At 45.4% G+C, this 23520-nt stretch overlaps 3 protein-coding genes across 4 annotated transcripts; 2 read left to right on the forward strand and 1 right to left on the reverse strand.

The window, feature by feature from the left end:
- The first annotated feature begins 10 nt into the window (after window positions 1-10).
- On the forward strand, window positions 11-4570 carry ybey (ybeY metalloendoribonuclease). Its single transcript, XM_080497820.1, has 4 exons — window positions 11-248; window positions 3520-3651; window positions 3802-3870; window positions 4333-4570. The coding sequence occupies exons 1-4, from the start codon at window positions 39-41 to the stop codon at window positions 4426-4428; spliced, it is 507 nt and encodes a 168-aa protein (XP_080353946.1). The 5' UTR covers window positions 11-38; the 3' UTR covers window positions 4429-4570.
- Window positions 4571-4698: 128 nt separating this feature from the next.
- usp37 (ubiquitin specific peptidase 37) lies at window positions 4699-17563 on the reverse strand. 2 transcript variants are annotated; one of them, XM_080497818.1, is made up of 24 exons: window positions 17430-17563; window positions 15691-15919; window positions 14259-14409; window positions 12815-12900; window positions 12588-12703; window positions 12410-12487; window positions 11963-12051; window positions 11765-11858; window positions 11525-11677; window positions 11299-11430; window positions 10588-10711; window positions 9796-10025; window positions 9596-9713; window positions 9437-9516; window positions 9161-9325; window positions 8315-8368; window positions 8054-8201; window positions 7757-7973; window positions 7395-7561; window positions 7229-7289; window positions 6996-7114; window positions 6499-6568; window positions 5776-5914; window positions 4699-5692 (listed from the first exon to the last, which is right to left on the reverse strand). In XM_080497818.1, the coding sequence occupies exons 2-24, from the start codon at window positions 15862-15864 to the stop codon at window positions 5605-5607; spliced, it is 2853 nt and encodes a 950-aa protein (XP_080353944.1). In that variant the 5' UTR covers window positions 15865-15919; window positions 17430-17563; the 3' UTR covers window positions 4699-5604. The 2 variants fall into 2 exon arrangements, with proteins under 2 accessions (XP_080353944.1, XP_080353943.1); XM_080497817.1 differs by having other exon boundaries at window positions 12588-12721.
- Window positions 17564-17691: 128 nt separating this feature from the next.
- Window positions 17692-22393, forward strand: cnot9 (CCR4-NOT transcription complex subunit 9). Its single transcript, XM_080497710.1, has 8 exons — window positions 17692-18052; window positions 19240-19425; window positions 19503-19618; window positions 19723-19832; window positions 19919-20028; window positions 20991-21089; window positions 21164-21255; window positions 22185-22393. The coding sequence occupies exons 1-8, from the start codon at window positions 18035-18037 to the stop codon at window positions 22351-22353; spliced, it is 900 nt and encodes a 299-aa protein (XP_080353836.1). The 5' UTR covers window positions 17692-18034; the 3' UTR covers window positions 22354-22393.
- The last annotated feature ends 1127 nt before the right edge of the window (window positions 22394-23520 follow it).

A 23520-nucleotide genomic window follows, 5' to 3' on the forward strand; every position in this document is an offset into this window, starting at 1 on the left:
GACAACCCGCTCGTCTGTCTTTAACGTGGAGTTTTGCGATGGGAGTCGTGCTGCGGAACCTCCAGAAGGTGGTGCCGCTGCGCCGCGCCAGGCTACGCAAAGACATCGACACGCTGCGACACATCCTGGGGGTCCAGAAGTTCGACGTGGGCATCGTTTGCGTGGACAACCGCAAGATCCAGCAGATCAATAACACGTACAGGAAGAAGAACGTGCCAACGGACGTCCTGTCGTTTCCATTCTACGAGGTAAACCACGCTTTTCGATGCTTTTAATGACAGAGGCTGACAGAGTCCACGTGCTGCTGCGTTAGTACACAGTGCACACTCCACGTTTTGCAATTATAAGTCATAATGTTTATACATTGACTTTTAAATTATCTATTTATTTGTAATGTGTCTGATCCCGCAGTGTTTGCACCATCAACCCAGTTAACCACCAATCTGTCACTGGATGCACAGGGAAGACTTATATGATGGGTTATTGGGACACCATTAGCTCACTACAGACGAGGCACCCGGAGGCGTTTTACGTGGTTGCGGGGGACTTTAACCACGTGAAACTGACAGACACTCTGCCCAGGTTTTACCAGCACGTCACCATCCCCACAAGGGGAAACAATACCCTGGACTGTGTGTACACCAACATCCGCGGAGCATACAGATCTCTTCCCCGCCCCCACCTCGGACTCTCTGACCACATCACCGTCATGCTGGCGCCAGCATACCGCCCCCTGCTGAGACGGAGCCGGCCAACAAAGAGGACAGTCACTGTGTGGCCCAGAGAATCAGCCGCTGTGCTCCAGGACTGTTTCCAATGCACAGACTGGCAGGTCTTCAGGGAGGCAGCCACATACGAGGGAGAGGTGGACCTGGAGGAATACACCTCCTCTGTCCTCGGCTTCATCTCCAAGTGTGCTGATGACGTCTCCACCACCAAGACAATCACCTGCTACCCGAACCAGAAACCCTGGCTGAACGCTGAGGTGAAAACCTTACTGAAGGCTAGGGATGCTGCATTCAGGGCAGGAGAGGCACCAGCACTCAAAGAGGCAAGGAAAGAGCTGAATGCAGGCATCGCGAGGGCCAAAGCCACATACTCCCAAAAGATTGAGGGTCACTTCACCACCAACGACCCACGGCGCATGTGGAAGGGCATCAAGTGCATCACAGACTACAACACCAGGAATGCACAATGCCCAAGTGACCCCTCCCTGCCAGACACACTCAACAATTTCTACGCCCGATTCGAAGACCCGGACACCCCCCCCCCCAGCACTAGACTCACACCACCGCCTGGTGACACACCCCTCACTGTGACCACAGCAGATGTGAGGAAGACCCTACAGGGAATTAACCCCCGCAAAGCTGCTGGCCCGGATAACATCCCGGGGCGGGTACTGAAGGACTGTGCACACCAGCTGTCCGAGGTGCTGGCAGACATCTTCAACACCTCACTCTCACTGTCATCTGTCCCCACCTGCCTAAAGACTGCCACAATTGTCCCCGTCCCCAAATGCTCCACAGTGACAGGCCTAAACGACTACCGGCCGGTCGCCCTAACCCCGGTAGTCATGAAGTGCTTCGAGAGGCTGGTCATGACTCAGATCAAGGACTCCATCGACGTCACTGTGGACCCCCACCAATACGCATATAGGAAAAACCGCTCCACCGATGACGCCATCTCATCGGTGGTCCACACAACCCTCACCCATCTGGAGAGCAAAAACTCCTATGTCCGTCTGCTCTTCCTGGACTTCTCCTCAGCCTTCAACACCATCATCCCGCAGACCCTGGTGCAGAAGCTCCACTCCCTTGGACTGAGCCCCACACTGGGGAACTGGATCCTGGACTTCCTGACCAACAGACCACAAACTGTCAGGATCAACGACACCGTCTCCTCCCCCATCATCCTCAGCACCGGCTCACCTCAGGGCTGTGTGCTGAGCCCCCTCCTGTTCACTCTGCTGACATATGACTGCACGGCAATACACCCCAGCTGTCATATAGTGAAGTTTGCGGACGACACAGCAGTAGTGGGACGCATCACAAATAACGATGAGTCCAAATACAGAGAGGAGGTGGAACACCTGATGCAGTGGTGCAGTGGAAACAACCTCTGCATCAACGGGGAAAAGACCAAGGAGATGGTGGTGGACTTCAGGAGGGTCAGGTGCCCCCCCGCTCCCCTGCACATCGGAGGAGCAGCTGTGGAAGTGGTTTCCAGCTACAAGTACCTGGGGGTACACTTGTCCAAGGACCTCACCTGGAGCGCCAACACTTCCCGTCTGGTCAAGAAGGCCCACCAACGCCTCTACTTCCTCAGGAAGTTGCGGAAAGCAGGTCTGGGAAGCTCCGTCCTGAGGAGCTTCTACCACTGTGCGGTGGAGAGCGTCCTCTGCAGCTGCATCACTGTGTGGCATGGCGGATGCACCGCCGCGGAGAGGAAGGCTCTGCAGAGGGTGGTAAAGGCCGCTCAGAGGACTGTCGGGAGCGGCCTCCCCACCACCTCAGACCTCTACACAGCACGATGCAGGGGGAGGGCTCTCCGCATCATGAAGGACTCCACCCACCCAGCACATGGACTGTTTCAGCCCCTCCCCTCAGGAAAGCGGCTGAGGAGCATTAGGAGCAAAACCACCAGGCTCAGGAACAGCTTCTTCCCCGAAGCTGTGAGACTTGTGAACTCGAGCCATGTTCCGTAGACTCCCATCTTCCTGCACTACAAACACTTCACACTTACATTCTGCTCTTGTATATTTGTATATATTTTACGCTCTATATATTTTATTACTATATATTTTATTACTGGCTCACCGGGACCTGAGTCCAAATTTCGTATCATTCTTTGATATGACAATAAAGAATCCTTGAATCCTTGAATCCTTGAATCCTTGAATTATTTGCTTCTAATTCTTGGAGCAGTTCAGTCAAGCGGAGTGAAACAAGAGGCAGATCATACTACTCTCAAAATATTTGTACAGCATGTGGATGATTGAAAAATTACAATATATCGCCTTGCTTTCAGTGATTCTATATGCTGTGAAGTGTAAATTCAAAACTCTGTCTTCTTGAAATTCATGTCGACAGTTTCTTAGCCCAAATTCTTAATCTTGCAGTCCACGTTCTTGGAAAAAAAGACATTTTAAGTAAAAAAAAAGACAGTTTTTAAGTTAAGATTGGATAATTATTCAATTTTTTATTTCCCCAACAATTGGGGAAATTTGCATTGTTGCAGCAGCAAGTGGTCATTGATAAATAATAACAATAGTCATATTCACGGTATTTTACATTCTTGCATATTTGTAATGATTAGAAATGTACATTATTATTGCACAGAATAGATGAATGAGTTACAGAGAAAAGGAAAATAAATTATTGCTATAGCATGTGCTTAAATTAGTCAATAGATTTCTGTTATCATTCATCTATTGTATGTGCTTTATATGTACTCTATGTATTTTTTTTTTTTGGTGGCGAGGTTATCTTTTTAACTTTATTGCTTTCTTCTTGTCTCCAGGATTTGAGGCCCGGGAAGCTGCCGTGTCCACTCCATAGGGACGAGCTGAACCTCGGGGACATCTTTCTCGGCGTGGAGTTTGTGATGAAGCAGTGTCAGGAGCAGAACCTGGACCTGCACGGTGCTCTCACTGTGAGCAACTGCAATATAACACATCAGGTTTTTATTCATTCAGGTGCAGATCGGGGAGGGGATTAGGCAGTTTGAGAAGGATGAGGAGCTCCGAAATATACAAGACGTTTGTTTTTCCATGTCCGGTTGTAACTTCTCTCCTGGTCTCAGGTCGTCACTGCACACGGAATCTGTCACCTGCTGGGATACAGGCACGAGACGGAGGAAGAATGGACCGAGGTCTGTGACACCCAGTGAGAATATTGTCTCCCGTTTGATTTTCTTCCCTCTGCGTGAAGTTTTTCATATTTGCCGATCCCTTTCATATGGTGGCCCAGAAAGTTGCAACGCGCCTGCAAAAGCCACAACGCAACAGAAGGCTGACGGACCATTTTGATCACGGGAGAGTTTAACAAAAATATCACAGCGACTAAAATATTGTCCCTCGGAAACGAAGCCTGTTTTTCCCACCGCTGCGCACTTCAGTTGTGGATTTTGCATTAGGGATGACCCTTCTGGGCCGCCATAATTTCAACTCACTCACCAGCAGATGGAAGTTTATAGTAACTTTTGGATGTATGAATTTCAGGTAAACTGGCCCACGGGCCCTCGAGTTTGACACGCGACATAAAAGATCCGTAAAGTTCATATTAAGAGTGAATATGCCAGGAATGACCTCGCCGCATTTGATTTTGGCTGCAGATGCTGCAGAGGGAGAACTACATCCTGAGTGAGTACAACCGACTGACGGGGCGCCACCTGGAGCCTCTGATGAAGAACTGCGGCCAGGACAGGTGACACGGACAGATGCACTACTTCTCCTGCGATGCTTGAAGCTGCACGAGCACCTTGAAGCCCCTCCGGGCTCGGCGCCGCGGACCACCGACGGAGCCCGCGAGGCTCCACCGCTCGGCACTTTGACGGGGGCTTTAAATCAGCTGCGGACACTAGCACAAGTGTATGTGACTCAAATAAAAGACGGAAAAGCTCGTTTCACTGTAGTATTTTTTTTATTAAAATTTGCTTTAGGAAGAGTCAAGTCGTGTATGAAGGGTAGAAAAAGCCTTTCGTTCTCACGTGACGTGTACATCTTTACCCTCTCGACACCGCTCTTGGGACAGGATGCTTTTCGAGGGGAAAAAAGCGCAGCACTTGGGGAAACTTGCTTACTGATCGCAGACGTTGAGAGGAACAAACTGTTGACGGAGCCAACTCGAGCGGACTCATCTCTAGAAGCAAATGTCTCGTGGAGGTCTAAATACTGTATACTGGCCTTAAGACGGTGAAACAAAAAAAAAAGGCAAAACATGGAGCTCTCCAACCCTATGCTGCAATAAATAGAAAAATCTGTTGGCTTTTATAGGGGAGATTCTACCTTTCACATAAAACAAACAAACAAAAAAAAAAAGGTTGTGCGACTTTTAAAGTAAAGCTTGTATACACATTTATAAAAGTTTTGTTTTTTTTTTAGTCTTTTTGGGAGGCACGCGGTCAAAAATCCCAAACTCATAGCGAGACTTAAGAAAGCTCAGGAACTTTTTTTGTTTTTGTTTTTTGCGTTCAAACACTCGCACACGAGGCAGGCGGAGCACAGAAAGCGTCGAAGAGTCCGCCCTGCGCCGCAACACAAACATATTGCACCAAATGTACCCGCTAAATACAACAACCCTCTAACTCTAGAATAGCTTATATTCCAACGTAGAATATCTCTTTATTTAGTCCGTATGGGTGAAATGAAGGGTAACCGTACGAGCCACGGAGCTCCAGTGTCTCCCGGTGAAAGTTTGTCCGAAGAAGTTGATCGAGGAACAAAAGGACAGAGGAAACTTTACAAAAACAGCTGATTAAAATCATAAAACGAAAGGAGGAGTTGAGCCTCGACACGGAGGCGGATTCTTGTCAAGTTTGCGGCTGAGTGACTCGAGGAGGAGAAACGAGCTCGACGGGACGGTGATCAGTAGTTGACAGGAAGGCTCAGAGCGGCTGCAGGACGTTCCTCGCTGCCTCCGAGGCGCCGCCGGCTCCCGATCGCTCCATCTCCGACAGCTGCTCGAACATGTCCCTTAAAGAGAGAGAGAGAGACTCAGACTCTGCTCAGGATTCACCACAAGCTCCGACTTGGCTCCGTTTGCCCGGCAGACTCACTTGTGCATGTAGAAGAAGATGTAGCCGCTGCGGTCGCGGTCCCTCTGCACGGTGGCCTCCTGCGTGCGCGACACGTCCAGGTCGTTGAAGGTCAGCCACGACTGCTTCTTCATGTCGAACACGTCGCTGATGTAGTGTCCTGTGGGTCGACACAATCCAGAACATTCAGGCGTTAAAGGCTGCAGTCCCGTCGTCTCGTGGTTCACCACGCCGTTTCTCGGTATCGATGAAAACATTGTGCCGCATCAGGAGTCTGCAACCTGCGGCTCTTCGGCTCCTCTGTAGTGGCTCCGTGACATTTTCAGAAAATAATGTTTCACGGTTTGCTTACATTTTTATTTTAATTTGGACATCGCAAATTAAGCAGGTAAAAAAAAAAATAGTCAAACTAAAATTATTAAAATTCCTCGTACAGAAGGGTTTTTTCACTCCCAGGAAAAGAAAAAGGAAAATAGAAAAAAAGAATAAACTGAGGGGAAAAAATGTAATTAGTAATGTAATAAAATACATCTAAATTGTACATATTTTTTTTTTGCAGTGTAAAGCTTTGTATTGCATTTTTGTTTTTAAAGAATTTACACGTTTTGTGGCTCAGACCAATTGTATTTGGTGGAAAACTGAAAACGGCAAAAGGTTGCAGACTCCTGACCCATGGCTTTATTCTATATCTGTTTAAGTATCATTATATAAAGACCAATGTATTAGATTGAATGAAGCGCTGACCAGAGGAGGAGCTGCTCCCGATGTGACTGACCACACTGATGAGTCTGAAGGAGTTGGGCAGGTCACCGGTCTGTGGATGAAGAGAACATCAAAGGTCAAACCTTCACAGAAGGAAACAGGACGACTCAAAAGGCCGAAAATCATAAATCTTGGTAGTAACGTGGATCCACGACTTTTCATGTCTCCAGCCGTTTAATTTACCAGGAGATAAACAGGATGTATTCATGCAGCTTCAGATGTTAGAAGTAATTTGACATTCATGTAACGTCACCAATGGCCCGTTTACACAACGTTTGAGTGAAAACGCAAATTTTTTTTTTTTAATGAAAAAGCAAAAATTTGTGCATTTTGACTTGAAGCATCATGTAAATGGGGCGTCGGTTCAATTATTCGACATTATTCTCAAGTGGAATGACTCTTTGTCTGGTTCCAGACATTCACTGCAGGATTTCAAAGATTGAGAAACACTCAGGAAAACCAGAAACATGACAAAGTACCTCGGAGTTCCTCTTCAGGTTCTCCGCCTCGGCTTCAGTGTACTCCATGTCCAGCACATCCTCGCACGTCCCCGAGTCGTCATCGGAGCACAGAAGCTCAGGCAGAGAGTTGTTAAACTCTGCAAAGGGACATATAGAACTACGATGAGCGAGGAACGGCAGACAATCGGTACGCCGACACCTCCGGACGCCCGGATGGCACTAAAGTAAACCGCTTGTTTTTCCAGTGCTACCTTGCAAGCTGAGCTCAGTGGCTCTCTTCAGATCGTCATCCTCCCTCATCTCCTGGGCTTCCTGAACAGGGTGAGACGGAGACATCAGATCACAACCTGCAGCTGAAAGTGACATTTGATCGTGCTGAAGACGACTGCGGGGAACCGGTGATGTTTGTGGCCTTACATGCTCCTGCAGGCTCTGGGCCAGCGCCTGCTGCAGCTCCTGATCTTCTCTCTCCTGCTCCAGGTTGTACTGCTGCATCCAGTCCAGCTCCCCTTGCTGCTGCGAACCCTCCGGAGTCTGGTTCTCCTTGTTCTCATCCATCGTCAACTCCAGGGAATTCAGTACATCTGCAGGAAATTAGCACGTGATTCATGTAGTAGTTTTCGTCTCAATGTCTCTCACGCCTTTATAAATACCTCCATTTCTCTAAAAAAAAAAAAAAAAAAAATCTACTGTTAGTCTCCACATGCCACCATGTTCTACAGTGGAAACCCCTTTAAAATTCTCCCATCTGATGTGTTCACCCCGCGAAGCCGGCTCACCTGCCGGCTGCTTGCTCTCCGTTTCAATCAGATCTGCGTGATAAGCCAGGTCGTGATCGGCGTCGACGAAGCCCGTGTCGGGACTGCAGGTGGACTCGTCCTCCGGCCGGGACGATGACAACATCCCCGCCTCCTGGCGGCTCATCTCCAGCACGGCCGCCAGCATCTCGTCATCGTTTATGCCTCCAAAGTCTGACGAATTAATAGCCGCCGCCCTCTGAGGACACGGAGGAAACCGTCACAACGGGGGCAGAAAACCCGAGGCGGGGTTTAGAAATTTAGCGCGCAGAATCCTACCTCCTCTGGTCGGTCGTCGTCGTCGGGCAGGCAGGTGCTGAGACGCCGCTTGCGGCTCACGTTCACTTTCCGACAAGGCTCCTCTTCACAGTCTGAGTCGATGAGGATCGAGGAGGAGCTGGAGTTGGCGACTTTTCCGCCGATCCTTCTGCACACGGTCATCAAAGAGAGGGTGAGGGGGGAAAAACAAGAAGCAGGAAGTTGAAGCGGCCAGAAGAAAAACTTTCGTTGACATGGAGGTAATAATTGAACGGGACTCACCGAAGCGGTGCGGCGGAGGAGTTGACAGAATGTGATGTTTTTAGTGTTCGGGACCTTTGAGACAAACCAAGAAATGTAATATTAGAAGTCTAAGTTTCATCAAATCCTCATTAGTCATCACTTCTAAAAAAGCAATAGACCGGGGGTGTCAAACATAAGGCTCGTGGACCAAAACGACCAACAAATTGTAAACCTTTTAGAGAAAACATGGATTTAAAAAAAATACAAATTCCTTAATAATGGATGCAACATAAAACTGAGCCCTAAGCTGAGATATCTGCACTGCAGCCATGAAGGAGAGTCATCTCAGTCTCAAAGTCACGCTGTCAGGATGAGTTTGTAAAATCCCCCATAATGCAACAGCTATGGAAGTAGATTTTATTTTACATTTGACTGTATTTTGCATAGTAGTCATTTCCTGTGCCGATTGCTGGGTCACAACAAAGAAATTATTTAAAGTTAAAGGTTACCGTGGAACTATTCCACCAGTCCGACCCACTCAAATGAAACTGTTCTGTATGTGGGACCTGAACTGAAATGAGTTTGACACACGAGTCTAGACAGTACAGATAATGTGTAAATCAGTACAAATAGGAAGGAAAAAAATGGCTCAGTATTTCCGTTTAAACAATGTTTAATGGTGAATCTTATACTGTCAAGACTATCTATTTAAACTGAGCAACATTAATTTGTGGGATGAGCAGCAGACTTGAGGAAATGGGTTCTATCCATCATAAGTTAGCCAAATCTTCTGATCGTTTAATTTCTCAATATTCCACCGAGTTTACGTGCTTTCAGTGACCGTTTGCAACACACTTGTGTTTGGGGTTGGTCTAGATTGCTTACGCAGAGGCTTGGCAGCTCCAGCCGAGGCCGATGGGGTTTCGCGTAGATTCGGCGCAGTGGGACAGCAGGGTGAGGTATCGGGGAATCACCACCTGCTGGCCCAGCTTGCTGTTCAGAGACAGCTGGGCGTTGAAGCTGTAGCGCTTTAGGTGGAGGATGAGAACTCTGCAAGGAGAGGAGAGAAGAAACACAACAGTCAGGATTATATACATATATATATATATATACATATATATGGAAATGCAATGCAAGCATGAATTGTATCCGTGCAGATACCTGGGTAACTTGCTGAATTTATGTGTGACAGTTGCTGCTTTCCCACAACATTTTTCACATGAATATTCAATCTCTTCCATCTGCAACAGAAAGAAAGTCCCTGCTGTCACACTGGAATTCAGAAAGTCGGGAGGCTGATGGTGACTGGAAAAGACTTACCCGAAAAAAGAGATCTAGAGAATCCTGGATGGAGCGAAGTGGCAGAGTTTTCTTCCTGCGCGGCAGGTCGATGGACAGGTCGTTGAACTGCTCCCGCTTTGTCACGACCTCCCCGCAGCTGAAACGCCACACTGGGTCACAACGCTGCGCTTCCCTCCCACACTCGGTGGATTCAAGGTCTCAAAAAGACCGAGTCTCACCCTTTGCATGTGATCGTGTGCTGCACCTCGAACTCCATGTTGACGGCCACGGGGCAGGTGTAGATGCGGGTGGTGTCCACCTCCTCCCCGGGTTCGCCCTTCCCTCCCGACGACGTGGGTCCGTCCGGACTGCTCTCGCAGGAGGCGGCGTCGTTCGCCCAGCTTTTGTTGATCTTCTCCACGTCGTCCTTCAGCTGGTCCAAACACTGACTCAAGAACTCGTGAGCGTCCTGGGAAACAAGTTTGAATGAAAATGACTCATTTACTTCAAAATCCGTCAAGGAGAGCAACAATTAATACATGGAAGTAACGAGATTAGGAAACATCAGTCGCTGGTTGTCCTTAAATCTTACAAGAGGTGGCCTCAATGATGTGAGTTATACAACCTATGTGTGTAAAGCACATCAAGACTTGTAATAACATGAAGGTATTGTCCAAGTGGCTTTAGTTGTTATATGAAAACTTGTTTTCTAACAAAGATTTAGGTGGAAAATTAACGTTTGTCCTCAGCGTTCAGAGAGCTGATCTTTCAAGAAGTATCCTAAAATGTGATGACATTATAGTTAATTGACCGGTGGGGAAAAAAACACACACACACAAAAAAAACACACACACTGCGCCATTCACTTATCAAGCCAAACTTTTAGCTCAACACAGTGAGAGGAAAGGCAGCTGAGACACAAGATTAAGTTATTTTCGATTTCACTGATGAGTGAAGCTCCATTAGAAAAAAAAAAAAAAAAAGAAGTAAATCTTTAAAATTAAGCAGCATATTGGGAAAGGAGAACTCACATTCTGCACGTTGCCGGAGAAGCGCTCGGCCGTGGAGGAGATGGCACTCTTCACTTTTCTCAAAAGGTCCTTTTTAGTTTCTGGACAGCCGACGTCCTTCTTGGCCATGAGGTGAGAAAAGCGCCTGCATGACACAATCGATGTAGTAATTCAAATGACCATCATCACACCACGACCTGTGAAACCAATAAACTATACGTTGCATTTTAGGGAAATGGCTCTAAAGTTGTCACAGCTGCCTTTTACCCTGAAGTAGCACTGGACCCAAACGTGTGCTTGGTTGACGACGTTAACTCTGCGATGTGAAATCAGGTCACTGCTTCACTTGTCCAATGTCCGATGTCCGATTGACAGATTTACGCCTCCTTGACTTTACACTGGATCAGTAATGTACTGAATGAATGAAAGGAATGTCTTGAAGCACTACTGTGCTTTACTGTGGCCTGACTTTACAAAAACGTATTTTAAACACTGGGATCGTGTGCAAAAGAGGCATCAAAAGGGTATTCTGTCTTTTTGTGCCATTTCCTTTTTTTCCCTAATGAAGCCGACTTGTGAAGAAGAATCCATTTTCGTGGAGGATAACAAAACAAAAGATAACAAAACAGCGTATTAACATTTGGTTGTTTGTTCTGTAAAAGCTGTTAAACTCCTTTTACATTCCCCGCAGCATGGTGCTTCCCTTTGTGCTGAACAAGCACTAATGAGTACCTGAGCAGAGCGTTGATGGGGATCTTCTTCCAGGGGAAGTTCTGCTTCAGCATGTCGCTGGAGAAGGAAGGGAGGCTGAAGAGGGACTGCAGGATGGCGTTCATGTAGCAAGTGTTACCCAGGTTGGAAAACCTGTACGTTTCGGAGGGAAGAAAAATGTGACGGATGAGCCGTCGGACTAAAATACACGCGACCGTGTTTACTGTGGTCTGTTGGGACATCTTACCCTTGCAGGGGAGCCTGGGGCTGCACCAGAGTGGACGGTCTCTGCTTGTTCCAGCCTCCGTAGTCCAGAGAGGGCCGCACCTTCTTAAAGGGAGTGGAGTGGTTGGGGAGCATGAGGCTTCTCTTGGCCGTGGGGGTCTGTGCAGAGGACGGCCTGGAAGGGAAAGACACGCGGTAGGTCACCACTGGAATGAACGGCGTTGCATTTCTGTCTGAACCCATCGAGGCCTCCCACGCTCACCTGTCCAGGAAAGAGTGGCTCTGACTATAGTCTTTAGTTACGGGTCGGCTGCCGTAAAACGAGGATGGCTGCAGGGGAGTCGAACCCAGAGGAGCTGCACACGGGCCAGAAGGAACAGTGTGTTGAAGCACGATATGCTGCGCGCGTATAAACAAACCACAGATAGCGCTGTGACTGAGGTGTGATGTGCAAGATTACCCGAGCTCCTGTTCTCCTCAGACTGCTTCAGCTTTTCTTTACAGCTCAACAGAAACTTCCTGCAAGGGTCTGAAGTGGCCTTGTTGTTACTGAAAAAAAGGAAACGGATGATGGAGGTTACCTGACAAGAGGAAACTAACACACTATACGTTTTCACAAGAAATGTTGTCACGCAAACAGGTAACGAGTGTCTCCATCAGTGTCTATCTTCAATGTAATGTTTTGGTAAATAGATCTGAGAGGGGGTCCGCAACCGCTCTCAGAGGTGAGGCTTCAAAAAACAACAACATTTAAACACTAAAAGCTTCTCCATGCGTCTTGTCAACACATGCATATATCAAAAAATGTACCATCTAATTCATCTTACAATGAAGCCGTAAACAATGTATAGTGTAGGTAACCATTGATTCCAATTTCAGTTCACAAGACGGTGTGGAGCGTCGTTACCTCGAGGAGTCATTTTCTTTGGGGTAGTCCTCGGTCAGGTCACTTTCGGAGTTGAGCCGTCTTTTTCTCTTCTCGCTCCTGAAATAAAACGCGACTGAACCGTTCAGAAGCCACCCGAAGCCTCGCAGGCCATAACTGAAGGAAGTGAGCTGTGCCGAGTGTAAAACGCGTGGCCAACCTGTTTTCAGAGAGGCCGGAGCGAGTCGGGGTGGAGGCCGCCCTGCTCGGGCTGCCCAGCGGCTTCCGTGGGGTCGATTCCTCGCGGCCTTCGGCGCTCTGCCGCCGCGGCGTCGTCTGGAACACATTGGAAGCCTGAGATGTTCGGGTGGAAAAAAAAGCTAAAGGGCACCGTCGCCTGAATGCGTGAAGAGATGATCTCCAGTTTGGTCTCCAGTTCCTTCTCACCTGCCTCTCTCCGGATGGGCTGCTCTCGTTTTTCACAGCGCGGCTGCCAAGAACGCTGAAGTTTGCACTTCCATGTGACTTCAAAACTGGAAAAAAACAACAACAAAAAAAGTCAAGAATGAAAGGCAAAGAAATAACAAAAAGAGGTCAACAAAAAGTCCTTAAAAAAAAAAAAGCACAGCTCATAAGCGTCATTCTTCTGATCTGTCAGTCTGACCTCAAAAGAGGATGCACAAAACAACTGTTTCATCCAATCGTTTATCTACGATAAGAAACACTGAAGTGAAGATAATTGTGTATCAGACCAGCACAAGCTGGACGATGATAAAAGTAAATGTAATGTAATGTGTTGAAATCAGCTCGAGGAGAATTAACTGTCAAACAAACCAACATTCTCTACATAAATACATTTCCTTAAGCGAACATACGTTGGATTTCTGAGTGACTGAATGCTGCGCGGCTCAGTCTTTATCAGAAATATGCATTTGAGGTGTAGATTTTTCCATTTGAGCCCAAGTTTTTCAACTTTGTTGTCGTGTTTGTCGTGAACCTTTTCTACTATTGCTAATTGTAGCCGTCGCCACACGTCCATTTAAGATATAGTGTCATACTAGATTACTGTTATATTGTGATGGAGTGTGACGCAGTGTCACATGACCAATACAAACATGTGACAAACAGCCGAGCCTCTATTAGTTCTACCTACCTGGAAACCACTTCTTCCTATATTAAAAAAAAAAAAAAGGCTCAACACGTAGAGAGGAACTGCTCTAAGTCCGTCAACACAACGTCAAAACAGGCAGTAGTTTGCATAATCAAATAAAAAGCTTGAAGGCCTTTTTTCAGAGAGATAAACAAGATAAGTGCCACCCAGACTTGTCTTTCCATCTAATGACGCCGCCGATTCAAGGTTAGAAGCAACTCTTCAGTCTGAAAGCACAACATAATATAAAGATTATTATTATTTGTCTGTTTTACCAATTTATTTTCTACTTGATATTATAAAACCAAACAACCATGGTCTGACTTTGTTTCAGTCACAACTCCAGTTACCTTGTTTTTTTTTTATTGCAGCCATTACACTTTTCACCGTTCCCACGTTGTATACATTACATAACACATAAAATATAACGGTATGGTATTAGGTCAAGCACTTTGTGTCTGTATACATTTGTGCCGTTGTCACAAAGTCGATCGGATCACATTTTACCACAAATTAATCCAGTAACTCAAGTAAATTCCAAACGTTTTACACTTTTTCATAAGATCTAAACTCCAAACATATTGAAATATCTATTTATTCACATGGTGATGTTCCTAATGAGCACTGTGTTTGCATTGAGGACCTGCAGAAACTCAACTCAGAAAATTAATCAGGATGATCCGAGAGAGTGGACATGAAGGTTCTCTTGTGTTTCTGTGAACTGAGAGGCGGTGCACACACCTGCTTTTCCCTGCTTGAGCTTCTCCAGGTATTCCTTGGTCTTCTGTGTCAGAGACAGATTCATCTTGTCCAAGATGATCACACTGTTGTCCTTCAGCGTCAGCATGATCCGGTTTGGATACTGGTTGATGTTCTTCACATTTTGGTTTAGCTGAAGGTGACAAAACGAGTTGCTATCGTCACAAAGTTTGTTTTCTTTGCTTTTATTCAAGTTTAATATGTCCATACAGTGAATTCTGATAACGGTGTATTACCCCTAGTGGCAAAATACTGTATTAAATAACGATACACACAAAGTGGGACGGCCAATGAAATTCAATATTAAACATTTTTCAAGTCTTCAACAAAGCATATTTGGTTAACTGAAACAAATAAAACTTTAGCTTTTAAGTAACTTGCAAACCCAGAAAAGGTTTTTTTTGGTTTGTTTTTTACACAGGTCTAAAATTCTAAAACCCCGGCTCAGTTTTGAGGTGTGGATGGGCAAGACGCACATCTGCAGAAAACAATTATGTCAATGCGCAGTTGGATTGAAACTAACAACTGTAATTAATTGCGGGCCGCAATAAATGTTGCTGCGGACTGCCATTGGCCGCCGGCCGCACTTTGAGAACCTATGACGTAAACAGTTCATCAGGGTCATGTTTAATGCTCGTCATCAAACCCAGACGTCATTCTGCTTCACTTTGCTTTTTTTGCATTTTCGTTTCAGAAACGTTACACGCAAAGTCTGTCAAACAACAACATTCTGAAGACATCTATCTATATGGAACGGCAGAAATGCTGAAAACAATGTTGTTTTCATGTTGGGCCACCAGTTGGTGCAGTTTGTTTTTTTAAACAAACCACACATGTACACATAATAATACAATATAAACATTAACAATAACAGAACATGGACATTTGTATGCACAGATGACAAAATTGGATTGTTATTCCAAATGACTCAACTATAACGCTACCATTTTCAAAAAGTTGCCTAAACAATGGTGGCTCCAACCACCATTGTTGTACAGACCGACATTCGAAAAACAACAAACGTTTGGCGTTTTCACTTGAAAACACTGTTGTGTAAACAGGGCCTTGAATACCATACTTCTCAGGCGTTCATGTTTTGGTACACAAGAATAATTCTGTAGTTAATCTGCGCTGCAGACTTTGTTTCTCCTGATGGAGATGGATCTGATTAGCACCTGTCCTTGGCTGACCCATGAGAGGATTTTTAATTCTGAAGTTCAGCCAAGAACAACCCTACAAGTTAATACAGTAAATCATGATTAATGAGCCAATTCTTCTACCCGCTAAGCTTACTGACCTACATAAAATGGTGCCAAATTAGGACACAACGCTAACACTAGTTCACGAAGAAAGTGTGAACAATATATATATATATATATATATATATATGTGTACACATACAACCACAAAGTACCTGGAAAGTTTTGGCAGCTCCCCCGCAGTTGAATCGAATACACAGGTTGACTTTGTTGTCCTTCTCAAAAATCTCAAAAGTCCCCTCTTTCCACCTGGTGGTGCCCAGGTCTATGCTGGTGAGACGGATCCTCACAGTGCCTCCGCTGGACAGTTTGGGCACTACCGTCGCCATGGCTTTCTTTCCTCAGTGCAATGCGGAAAGGCTGGGACTTGTGATCAAACAAACCCTAAACAGGAGAAAACCGAATTTGTCAAGAGACCGTAATCACAGTTTTATGAAAACTTTATATCGAGGACTACATTTAATGTGCTGTAAAGGTCCAAAACTCTGTAAATGAGACGGCAATGTGTTTGCTGTCGCTTCCATTTTGGTAAACAGAACTTTGTCAATTCTTCTGTACATACAAGACACAGTGCAATAGAAATTTGGTCTCACTTCGCATACTACAGTGTCAACATATATACCCGAGAATAAAAAAAAAAATAGAGAGAATACTAAACAGACAAAATACATCACCCACAATAGAATAAGAACAGGATAATAGAGAATGTAGGCAAGAAAAATAGTGCAACAAGATTTTGAAAGAGAAGTTAAAAAATTGAAATGTCAAATACAATATCCTATACATTATATAATATACACCGGGAATGTGCAATATAGCTCTGAAATGTGCAATAGATACTACAATTTACCCCCCAAAAATGTGCAATATAGCTCCAAAATACGGAATATATAATGAAACTTACACCTGAAATGTGCACTACACCCCTTTAATGTGCAATACATATTACAATACACACCTGACATTTACAATATACCCCTTAAATGTACACTATAGCGCCAAAATACGCAATATAAAATAGAATTCACCTCCAAAATGTGTAACATACCCCTGAAATGTGCAACATAATACAATTTGTCCCTGAAATGTGCACTATTCCCCTAAAATGAGTAATTCACGATATAGTTTAGCCTCAGAATGGCTGTGATTGTCCGTGGATGACAGGTGCATAAAACCTCAGCGAGGTCAGATAATCAGTGGGACTTGAAGCAGTGTCCATTGCAGAAATCTCCCAATAGTGGCTGGTGTCAGTGTATTGTACAATACTGTAACCGTGTTTAATGAGTCGATGGGAAGTAGTTTGCAAACAAACTGTAAAATCGCCCTTTCGCATAGTTTGAGTTGATGGTTTGCTCCAACGCGCTGCACACAGTCGTCATGCTATTAAAAGTCCCAACAAACTTCCAAGTTTGACAAAAACCCAACACACGCGATTGGGCGCAGCAGCTCGTAGCACAGAAACCTTAACACAACCGGGTTCGGGTTTATTAAACTACCAAAACTAAGCGATCAGTTGGCTAACGGTACCACTGACAGCCAGTGTTTGCTAACTAGCCTGATGGGGCTTCTGTGTGTCCGCAGCAGCACAGATGATGCAGAGGCGAACAGCACACTGACAACCAGCCGCTCGTCGGAGCTTCGAGGTGAAGTTCACGACACCCGGGAGAGACGAGAGGGTCGCACCAACGTCCGAAACCGGAGAAGTTAGAAGGCGAGTTAAACGGGACGTGCAGGACGCGGCTAAAGTCGTCTCCTCCTCTGAATGGATGCAGGAGGCCGACGTTAGCATCTCGGCTAGCGGGCTAGCGGGGGCGAGCTAACAGGCTAATTTGCCTGATTGTAATTTGGGGATGAAAATCATGCCGCGGCGCGATTTCACCGCGCAGCTCCTCACCTGTCCGTGACACGGGCCGACCTTCGGACTTCTAATGGAGCTTGCAGCTTGTGTAGGTCCTCCGGGGACAGAACGTCAGCTTTGCCGGCATCCAGACGCGCTCCGGTATTTATGTTGTTGACAGGAGCCGCACACGACGCCTCGCGACGCTGCGCGATGATGGCGGGAATGTGAAAATTTACCACGGAAATGACGGGCGAGACTTCACAGCCCACTTCTCGCGATATTTACATGAGCCTATATATATAAGCTAACACCGTTGCCCGTCAATCAGAAAGTCGCTCGGAGACCACCGCTTTTAAAAGAATGCTTCGCACGGTGGTTCGCTTAGAGATGAGATAGACGAATTATTTCCCTGCCCGTTTCGTGGACTGTGTTCTCTTCGTCGCTTCATAGTCGTTGCAGTTGATAACCTTGCGTCCAGGATTGAAATTGTGTCTTAAGTGGCTAACTCGGGTTAGCTTCCTGTGCTGTGTGTGTGTTTGTTTTGCTCACTTGGCTATACCGCCGGCCAGTTAGTTCACTCCTTCAAACTCTAGTTGGTTCACGTACTTTTTTTTTTTTTTTTTTAACAACCTGCGGACAACGAGAAAGATCTCCGGATAATGCTGGCCACGGGAGCGGTGAGTAAATTGTGCCAATAAATGCTGCTCCGACCTTTCCAACCATCTTCAGTCCCCGCTTTGTGTCCGTTTAACGGCTCAGTGAAAATGTTTCTGTTGCAGCTTTAATGATTCTGTTCAGTTTGAGAATATCAATTGATCACATGCGGCCAGAGAAGAGTCGTATTCAAATCCTCCCCCTACCTTCTTCTGGAATGGTTTGATTTCCACCACAGCCTTAATGAGTTTGCGCCTGAACTACACTTGAGTCACACCTCCTAATCATTTTAGTCGCTTTCGAAAGGTGCAAGCAGCTCTGGCAGTCCACGATCACCTGTAAGGACCCAGGGAATCGCGGCAACCCAAACGTGAAGTAGCAGGTCCTTAAAAGATCCAGATGGATTTCTAGACGCATGTAGACGTGACTACATTCGTTCTGCAGGAGCAAGCGATCTATCCACTGGTATTTGAGCCCAGATCTTGTTGCTGTGAGGCCAGAAGGGTAACCACTGCTCCACTGTGTGGCCCAAGCGTTAAAACGCCTCTTGCTACAAACATGAGTATGCTAACTGTACTGAAGGTGCCAATGGCTGCACAGTTACTCTAACAATGCCATACACTCGGGACAATAATCCCACATATTGGTCTGCTACTCACCCACTTATCAGGCTCTTCTCAGAGGCTTTAATCATGTGAATCAGATGAGCTGGGGAAGGAAACAAAAGAGGCAGAATAAAGTGATCACTGGCCACTCAATGTATGCTCTTTATCACAACTTTGTGCTTGCTGACTACCTGGAGATTTTTGTTTGCACATGTGACATTGGCTTGATTGTAGATGGTGGTTTGAGCTTTTTGTTTGGCTTTTTCTCCTTTGGTGAGTTTCCCCTTTTTCTCTTTGTTCAATAACTTGTGGTACTGTTGAATGATCGAAGACTCAAATGAAAGGGGAATTCAAGTTGCCCTAAACTAAAGTATCACAATCTATACATATTTTGACAGTGTGAATAAGATGAACTGTTCCATTTTTTGCCACAGCAGTTGTCCTGAACCCTGTGTTGTTGTATGAATGCTCACTTCGTGAAAGCAGGATCACAGACTGAAAGAGTCCTACTTTTGAACAGTACGATTTGATCAAACCGAAGTGATCAACTTCTTTGTGAACTACTCTCCAGGACATTGATTTGACCTGAAATGCTCTTTTTCCAGGCTGTAAGTAACGTCACAGCTCTGGCCCAAGTAGACCGGGAGAAGATCTATCAATGGATCAACGAGTTATCCAGTCCAGAAACCAGAGAAAATGCTTTGTTGGAGCTGAGCAAGAAACGCGAATCTGTGCCGGACCTGGCTCCAATGCTCTGGCACTCCTGCGGCACCATCGCTGCTCTTTTACAGGTTTGTTCTTTCCTCCGCCTCCCTTGATCCTGTGGGTCTTTGTGCTTTTAACTGATTACTTTCTTTGTGTATTTTAGGAAATAGTCAACATCTACCCCTCTATAAACCCACCTACACTCACAGCTCACCAGTCTAACAGAGTGTGTAATGCTCTGGCGCTCCTGCAATGCGTCGCCTCCCACCCCGAGACCAGGTACAGCCGGAAGTTTACGGACCTCTTTGAAATGGATCTCATTAAATTTGATTTTGATGTACAAACCCATGGATTTCTCACGTCACCTGCTCTCTCCTCACCAGGTCTGCTTTCCTCGCAGCGCACATCCCCCTCTTCCTTTACCCCTTCCTGCACACTGTGAGCAAAACGCGCCCCTTCGAATACCTGCGCCTCACCAGTCTCGGAGTCATCGGTGAACAATCCCCCCGGTTTAACGTTTTGCCTGAGCATCGTTTCCAAAATGTGCGTTTGTCCTCATGGATCTCGTCTTTGCTCCAGGTGCCTTGGTCAAAACCGACGAGCAGGAAGTGATTAACTTCCTCCTCACCACTGAAATCATCCCGCTGTGTCTGCGAATCATGGAGTCCGGCAGTGAACTCTCCAAGACGGTACTTTTTTGATCTGTAGCTATATATATATATATATATTTTTTTTTTTAGTTTCACAGGTGGGCTGTCATCATAAAAATGGTGTTTGTTGATTCTCCATTTAGGTTGGGACAAATTGCTCAATCGCCTGCGAAAGAAATATTCATTTATATTGTTCTGGAGCGATACACAGGATGAGCATACTGATGGATATATTCAATCTTTAGTTTATTACTTATTAGCTTATATTGTCAGGTAAAATTCTCATTTACAGACCTGAGTGTCTTGCTTTTCTTTTTTCTTTTTTCTTTTTACACATTTAGAAGGCTTGGAATCCTTCGTTGTACCTCTAAGATATTGTAGCTAATGAAATGAAACTTGCCACTCCTAAACACAACCGTATCAAAAAGACTCCTCTTTACAGAGCATGCATTTTTTTTCTCCATTTCATTTATTTCCAGTTCTCAAACTTGATAAATGTCACCTTTTATCATCTTAATCAACTTGGGGCCCAGTTCGTGTCCAGAAATGGAAAAACGCAGACGTCCCTGATCGGTTTTCTTCCTTCCAGATTGTTCTAATTGAATCTAAGCTGTTCTGGCACTGACCAAGGGATGAATTCAGTATCCTGATGAAATCCTCGATCTACACCTGAACCTGGTTTCACTGGAATGGATAAACGTCTCTTTGATTAAACCCTCAACTTTGGCTTAAAGGTGCTGTTTCACTGCACCGTGCAGGCACTTAATGGAGCCAAATCTATCTCTGCTCCTTACTTCCTCACTTCTACCAGGTGACACTTAATCAATGGCTTGAAATTCAAATGTACTTAAAGGGAACCAAGTTTGACCAGCAGTTTCCTTTTAGATTTTTAATCCTGCCCCCCCCCCCCCCCCCCACACACACACACACACACACACACACACTGTACACTGTCATGACAAGTAATGTGCGCCTTAATTTTCTCCTTTCTGTTTTTTCAGGTTGCAACTTTCATCCTGCAGAAGATCCTGCTGGACGACACAGGACTGGCTTACATCTGTCAGACCTATGAGCGTTTCTCCCACGTGGCCATGATCCTCGTAAGTGTCGGTCCGCCGATCCTTCGGTTACAGAGTCTCCTGCTTCACTGATGCGCTCGTCTTTCACCCCGCAGGGTAAAATGGTGCTGCAGCTCTCCAAAGAACCTTCCGCTCGTCTACTCAAGCACGTCGTTCGCTGCTACCTTCGCCTGTCGGACAACCTCAGGTAGGGCAGTCGGACGGTGATCTTGTCATGCAGGGCAGGACTGGGCACACTGACTGGAAAGGAGACCTGGCCACTAGGGGGAGCCAATACATCAATCAACCACATTGTGTTCGTTGAAAACTTTGTAACCTCAGGATTTGAGTTCATACTTTTAAGTTTTTAAATGGTGAATTAGCTCTACTCTGAAACAGTCCTGAGCTGTTGCATCAATCTCTTTATATCCAGTCTATTTAAAAAAAAAAAAAAAAAACCACACATTTTCAACATGAATACCCGTTCAAATCCAAACCAAAATCTTTTATTTTTAAAGACAATTGTTGATTTCCATGACAACAGTTTGTATTGCTGTACATTTAATGTCATTTATTACTCATAACTTACTGACTCTTGAAGCGGTGCTACTTGACAAGGATTTTCAGATTTTGTATAAATAACTTCTTTTAAAAATGTGTCAGTCATCGACATCAGTAACTCTCCTGTGGAAGCTTCTTCCTGTATATTGATCATCTGATGTATTATGATGCTATGATCACATTTTAAGTAGCAATTTTGTGATAATCTTGACATTTTATCACGAATACCTTAAATTTCAAGGTTATTGTGGCTCTTTTACCTGTCCGGTCCACTCAAGGTTTGACACTCCTGCTGTAGTATTTAAAATGTCTCCCTGCTTCAGCCCGCTACACACTGCAATGTTTGGCTGAAGGATGACAATCGTGAGAGAATGTTGGCGTTTGCTCCAAGCCGATGGTCGGATGTCGCCCTGTGAGGCCAGTTCAACCACTGCTGTTGTCTCAGTCTTTCAACCAAAGACGACCTGCTATGAAGTGTCAGAGATGCGATCATCTCCGACTGCTGCTTTGACCTATGTTGGCCAACTAACCAATAAAAATACAGTATGAATCAGCCTGTGTTGATCTCTCCCTCAGAGCCCGTGAGGCGCTGCGTCAGTGTCTGCCCGACCAGCTGAAGGACAGCACCTTCGCCCAGGTGCTGAAGGACGACACCACCACCAAGCGCTGGCTGGCTCAGCTGGTGAAGAACCTGCAGGAGGGGCAGGTCACCGACGCCCGAGGCATCCCGCTGGCCCCCCAGTGACCACGGAACGAAACGGGGCCGCGATTTCTCCATGGCCAAACGTGGCGCTAAGACTGTCCACCAACTCTAAATTCAAGGAGGATCATTTTGTTTTTTGTTTTTGTTTTTTTGTATCTTTTTCATTTTTGGGGTTTTTTTTTTTTTTTTTTTAGGTAAATTTCTTGGAATTTTCTGGGGATCTTCTGTTCTTTTAAGAGCTAAGAGGCTCCAGGTTTTCAAAGCTTAGGCTGATATTCACTGTAGACAAGAACTGTCCCTCCTCAAAACTGGTCAAAGTTTTTTATGAAGGATGTGTCATGATTTACTATCATTATGCCAGTCATTTTAAACACAAAGCAATCGGGAGTAAATTGTTTTTTTTTTGTTTGTTTTTTTTTTATTTGAACTTATGAAATGTGTGTTGCCGCAGTTCGGAACATTTGTAACGCAAATCCAAACCAGAACCTCCTGTTGATATCAGCCCTTTGAAAATCTGCCTGTGCTCTGATCTCTGCCCTCTCTCTCTTTCTCTCTGCAACATTCCAGCAGACACTTCTGATCCTTCTGGCTTCACACATTTCACACTTTTTAATCTTTATTTTTCAAGTGTCTGTGCACTCGACGGTGCATTTCTCTGGATTCTTGCATATTTCACTGGCATAGTTTTTTTTTTTTTTTTTTCCATTTTCTTTGGATAGTTGTACAAAAACAAAAGTTTGCTCTGGGTTCAATTTCAGGAGCTGTGCTGGAGTTGTTTGAAGTGTTTCACAAATAAACTGTTTTCCACTCAAATCATTGGAGTTATTGACCAAATGTAGTTTAATGCAGTGTGTTAATTAGTTGTGGGAGAGGGTAATGTTTAACTCTTAAGGTGGTGGGTTTCTTTTTTTTTTTTTCAGAATTGGATACTGGATTTTGCTTTTATCTTGTTTGTCTGGTGGCTGCAGACAGACTGATAAGGGGGATCGGTTTACATGGCAAACGTTTCCTTCAATCTCTTGTAGTGAGAAACGGTTGCGTGGCCTCATCCTGTGAACTCGGTGTCATCGGTTTCCTTACAGCAGAAAGCGAAGCTCCAAAGAAAAATGTCCTTATCTGGCTGAGAATTGCCTGCAGTGGTGGGAAAATAGTTTCCATTCTCCCAGGACTTGTGCTTGGTAACCGTTCACTGAGTTGCGTGGCCCAAAC

Source organism: Blennius ocellaris, assembly GCF_963422515.1.
Source record: "Blennius ocellaris genome assembly, chromosome: 6".
In the NCBI taxonomy this organism is placed as follows: Eukaryota; Metazoa; Chordata; class Actinopteri; order Blenniiformes; family Blenniidae; genus Blennius; species Blennius ocellaris.

What these genes read in the sequence shown, in the direction of transcription:
- ybey (XM_080497820.1), top strand. Translation starts at nt 39, where the DNA reads ATGGGAGTCGTGCTGCGGAACCTCCAGAAGGTGGTGCCGCTGCGCCGC. An exon ending in TGTCGTTTCCATTCTACGAG is followed by an intron (nt 249 to 3,519) that starts GTAAACCACGCT and finishes TCTTGTCTCCAG; the next exon opens with GATTTGAGGCCCGGGAAGCT. An exon ending in CGGAGGAAGAATGGACCGAG is followed by an intron (nt 3,871 to 4,332) that starts GTCTGTGACACC and finishes TTTTGGCTGCAG; the next exon opens with ATGCTGCAGAGGGAGAACTA.
- cnot9 (XM_080497710.1), top strand. An exon ending in GCCTCCCACCCCGAGACCAG is followed by an intron (nt 19,619 to 19,722) that starts GTACAGCCGGAA and finishes TCTCCTCACCAG; the next exon opens with GTCTGCTTTCCTCGCAGCGC. An exon ending in CCCACGTGGCCATGATCCTC is followed by an intron (nt 21,090 to 21,163) that starts GTAAGTGTCGGT and finishes TTCACCCCGCAG; the next exon opens with GGTAAAATGGTGCTGCAGCT.
- usp37 (XM_080497817.1), bottom strand. Translation starts at nt 15,864, where the DNA reads ATGGCGACGGTAGTGCCCAAACTGTCCAGCGGAGGCACTGTGAGGATC. An exon ending in CCCATCAACGCTCTGCTCAG is followed by an intron (nt 10,712 to 11,298) that starts GTACTCATTAGT and finishes TGTGTCATGCAG; the next exon opens with GCGCTTTTCTCACCTCATGG. An exon ending in CTCTAGATCTCTTTTTTCGG is followed by an intron (nt 9,517 to 9,595) that starts GTAAGTCTTTTC and finishes TTTCTGTTGCAG; the next exon opens with ATGGAAGAGATTGAATATTC.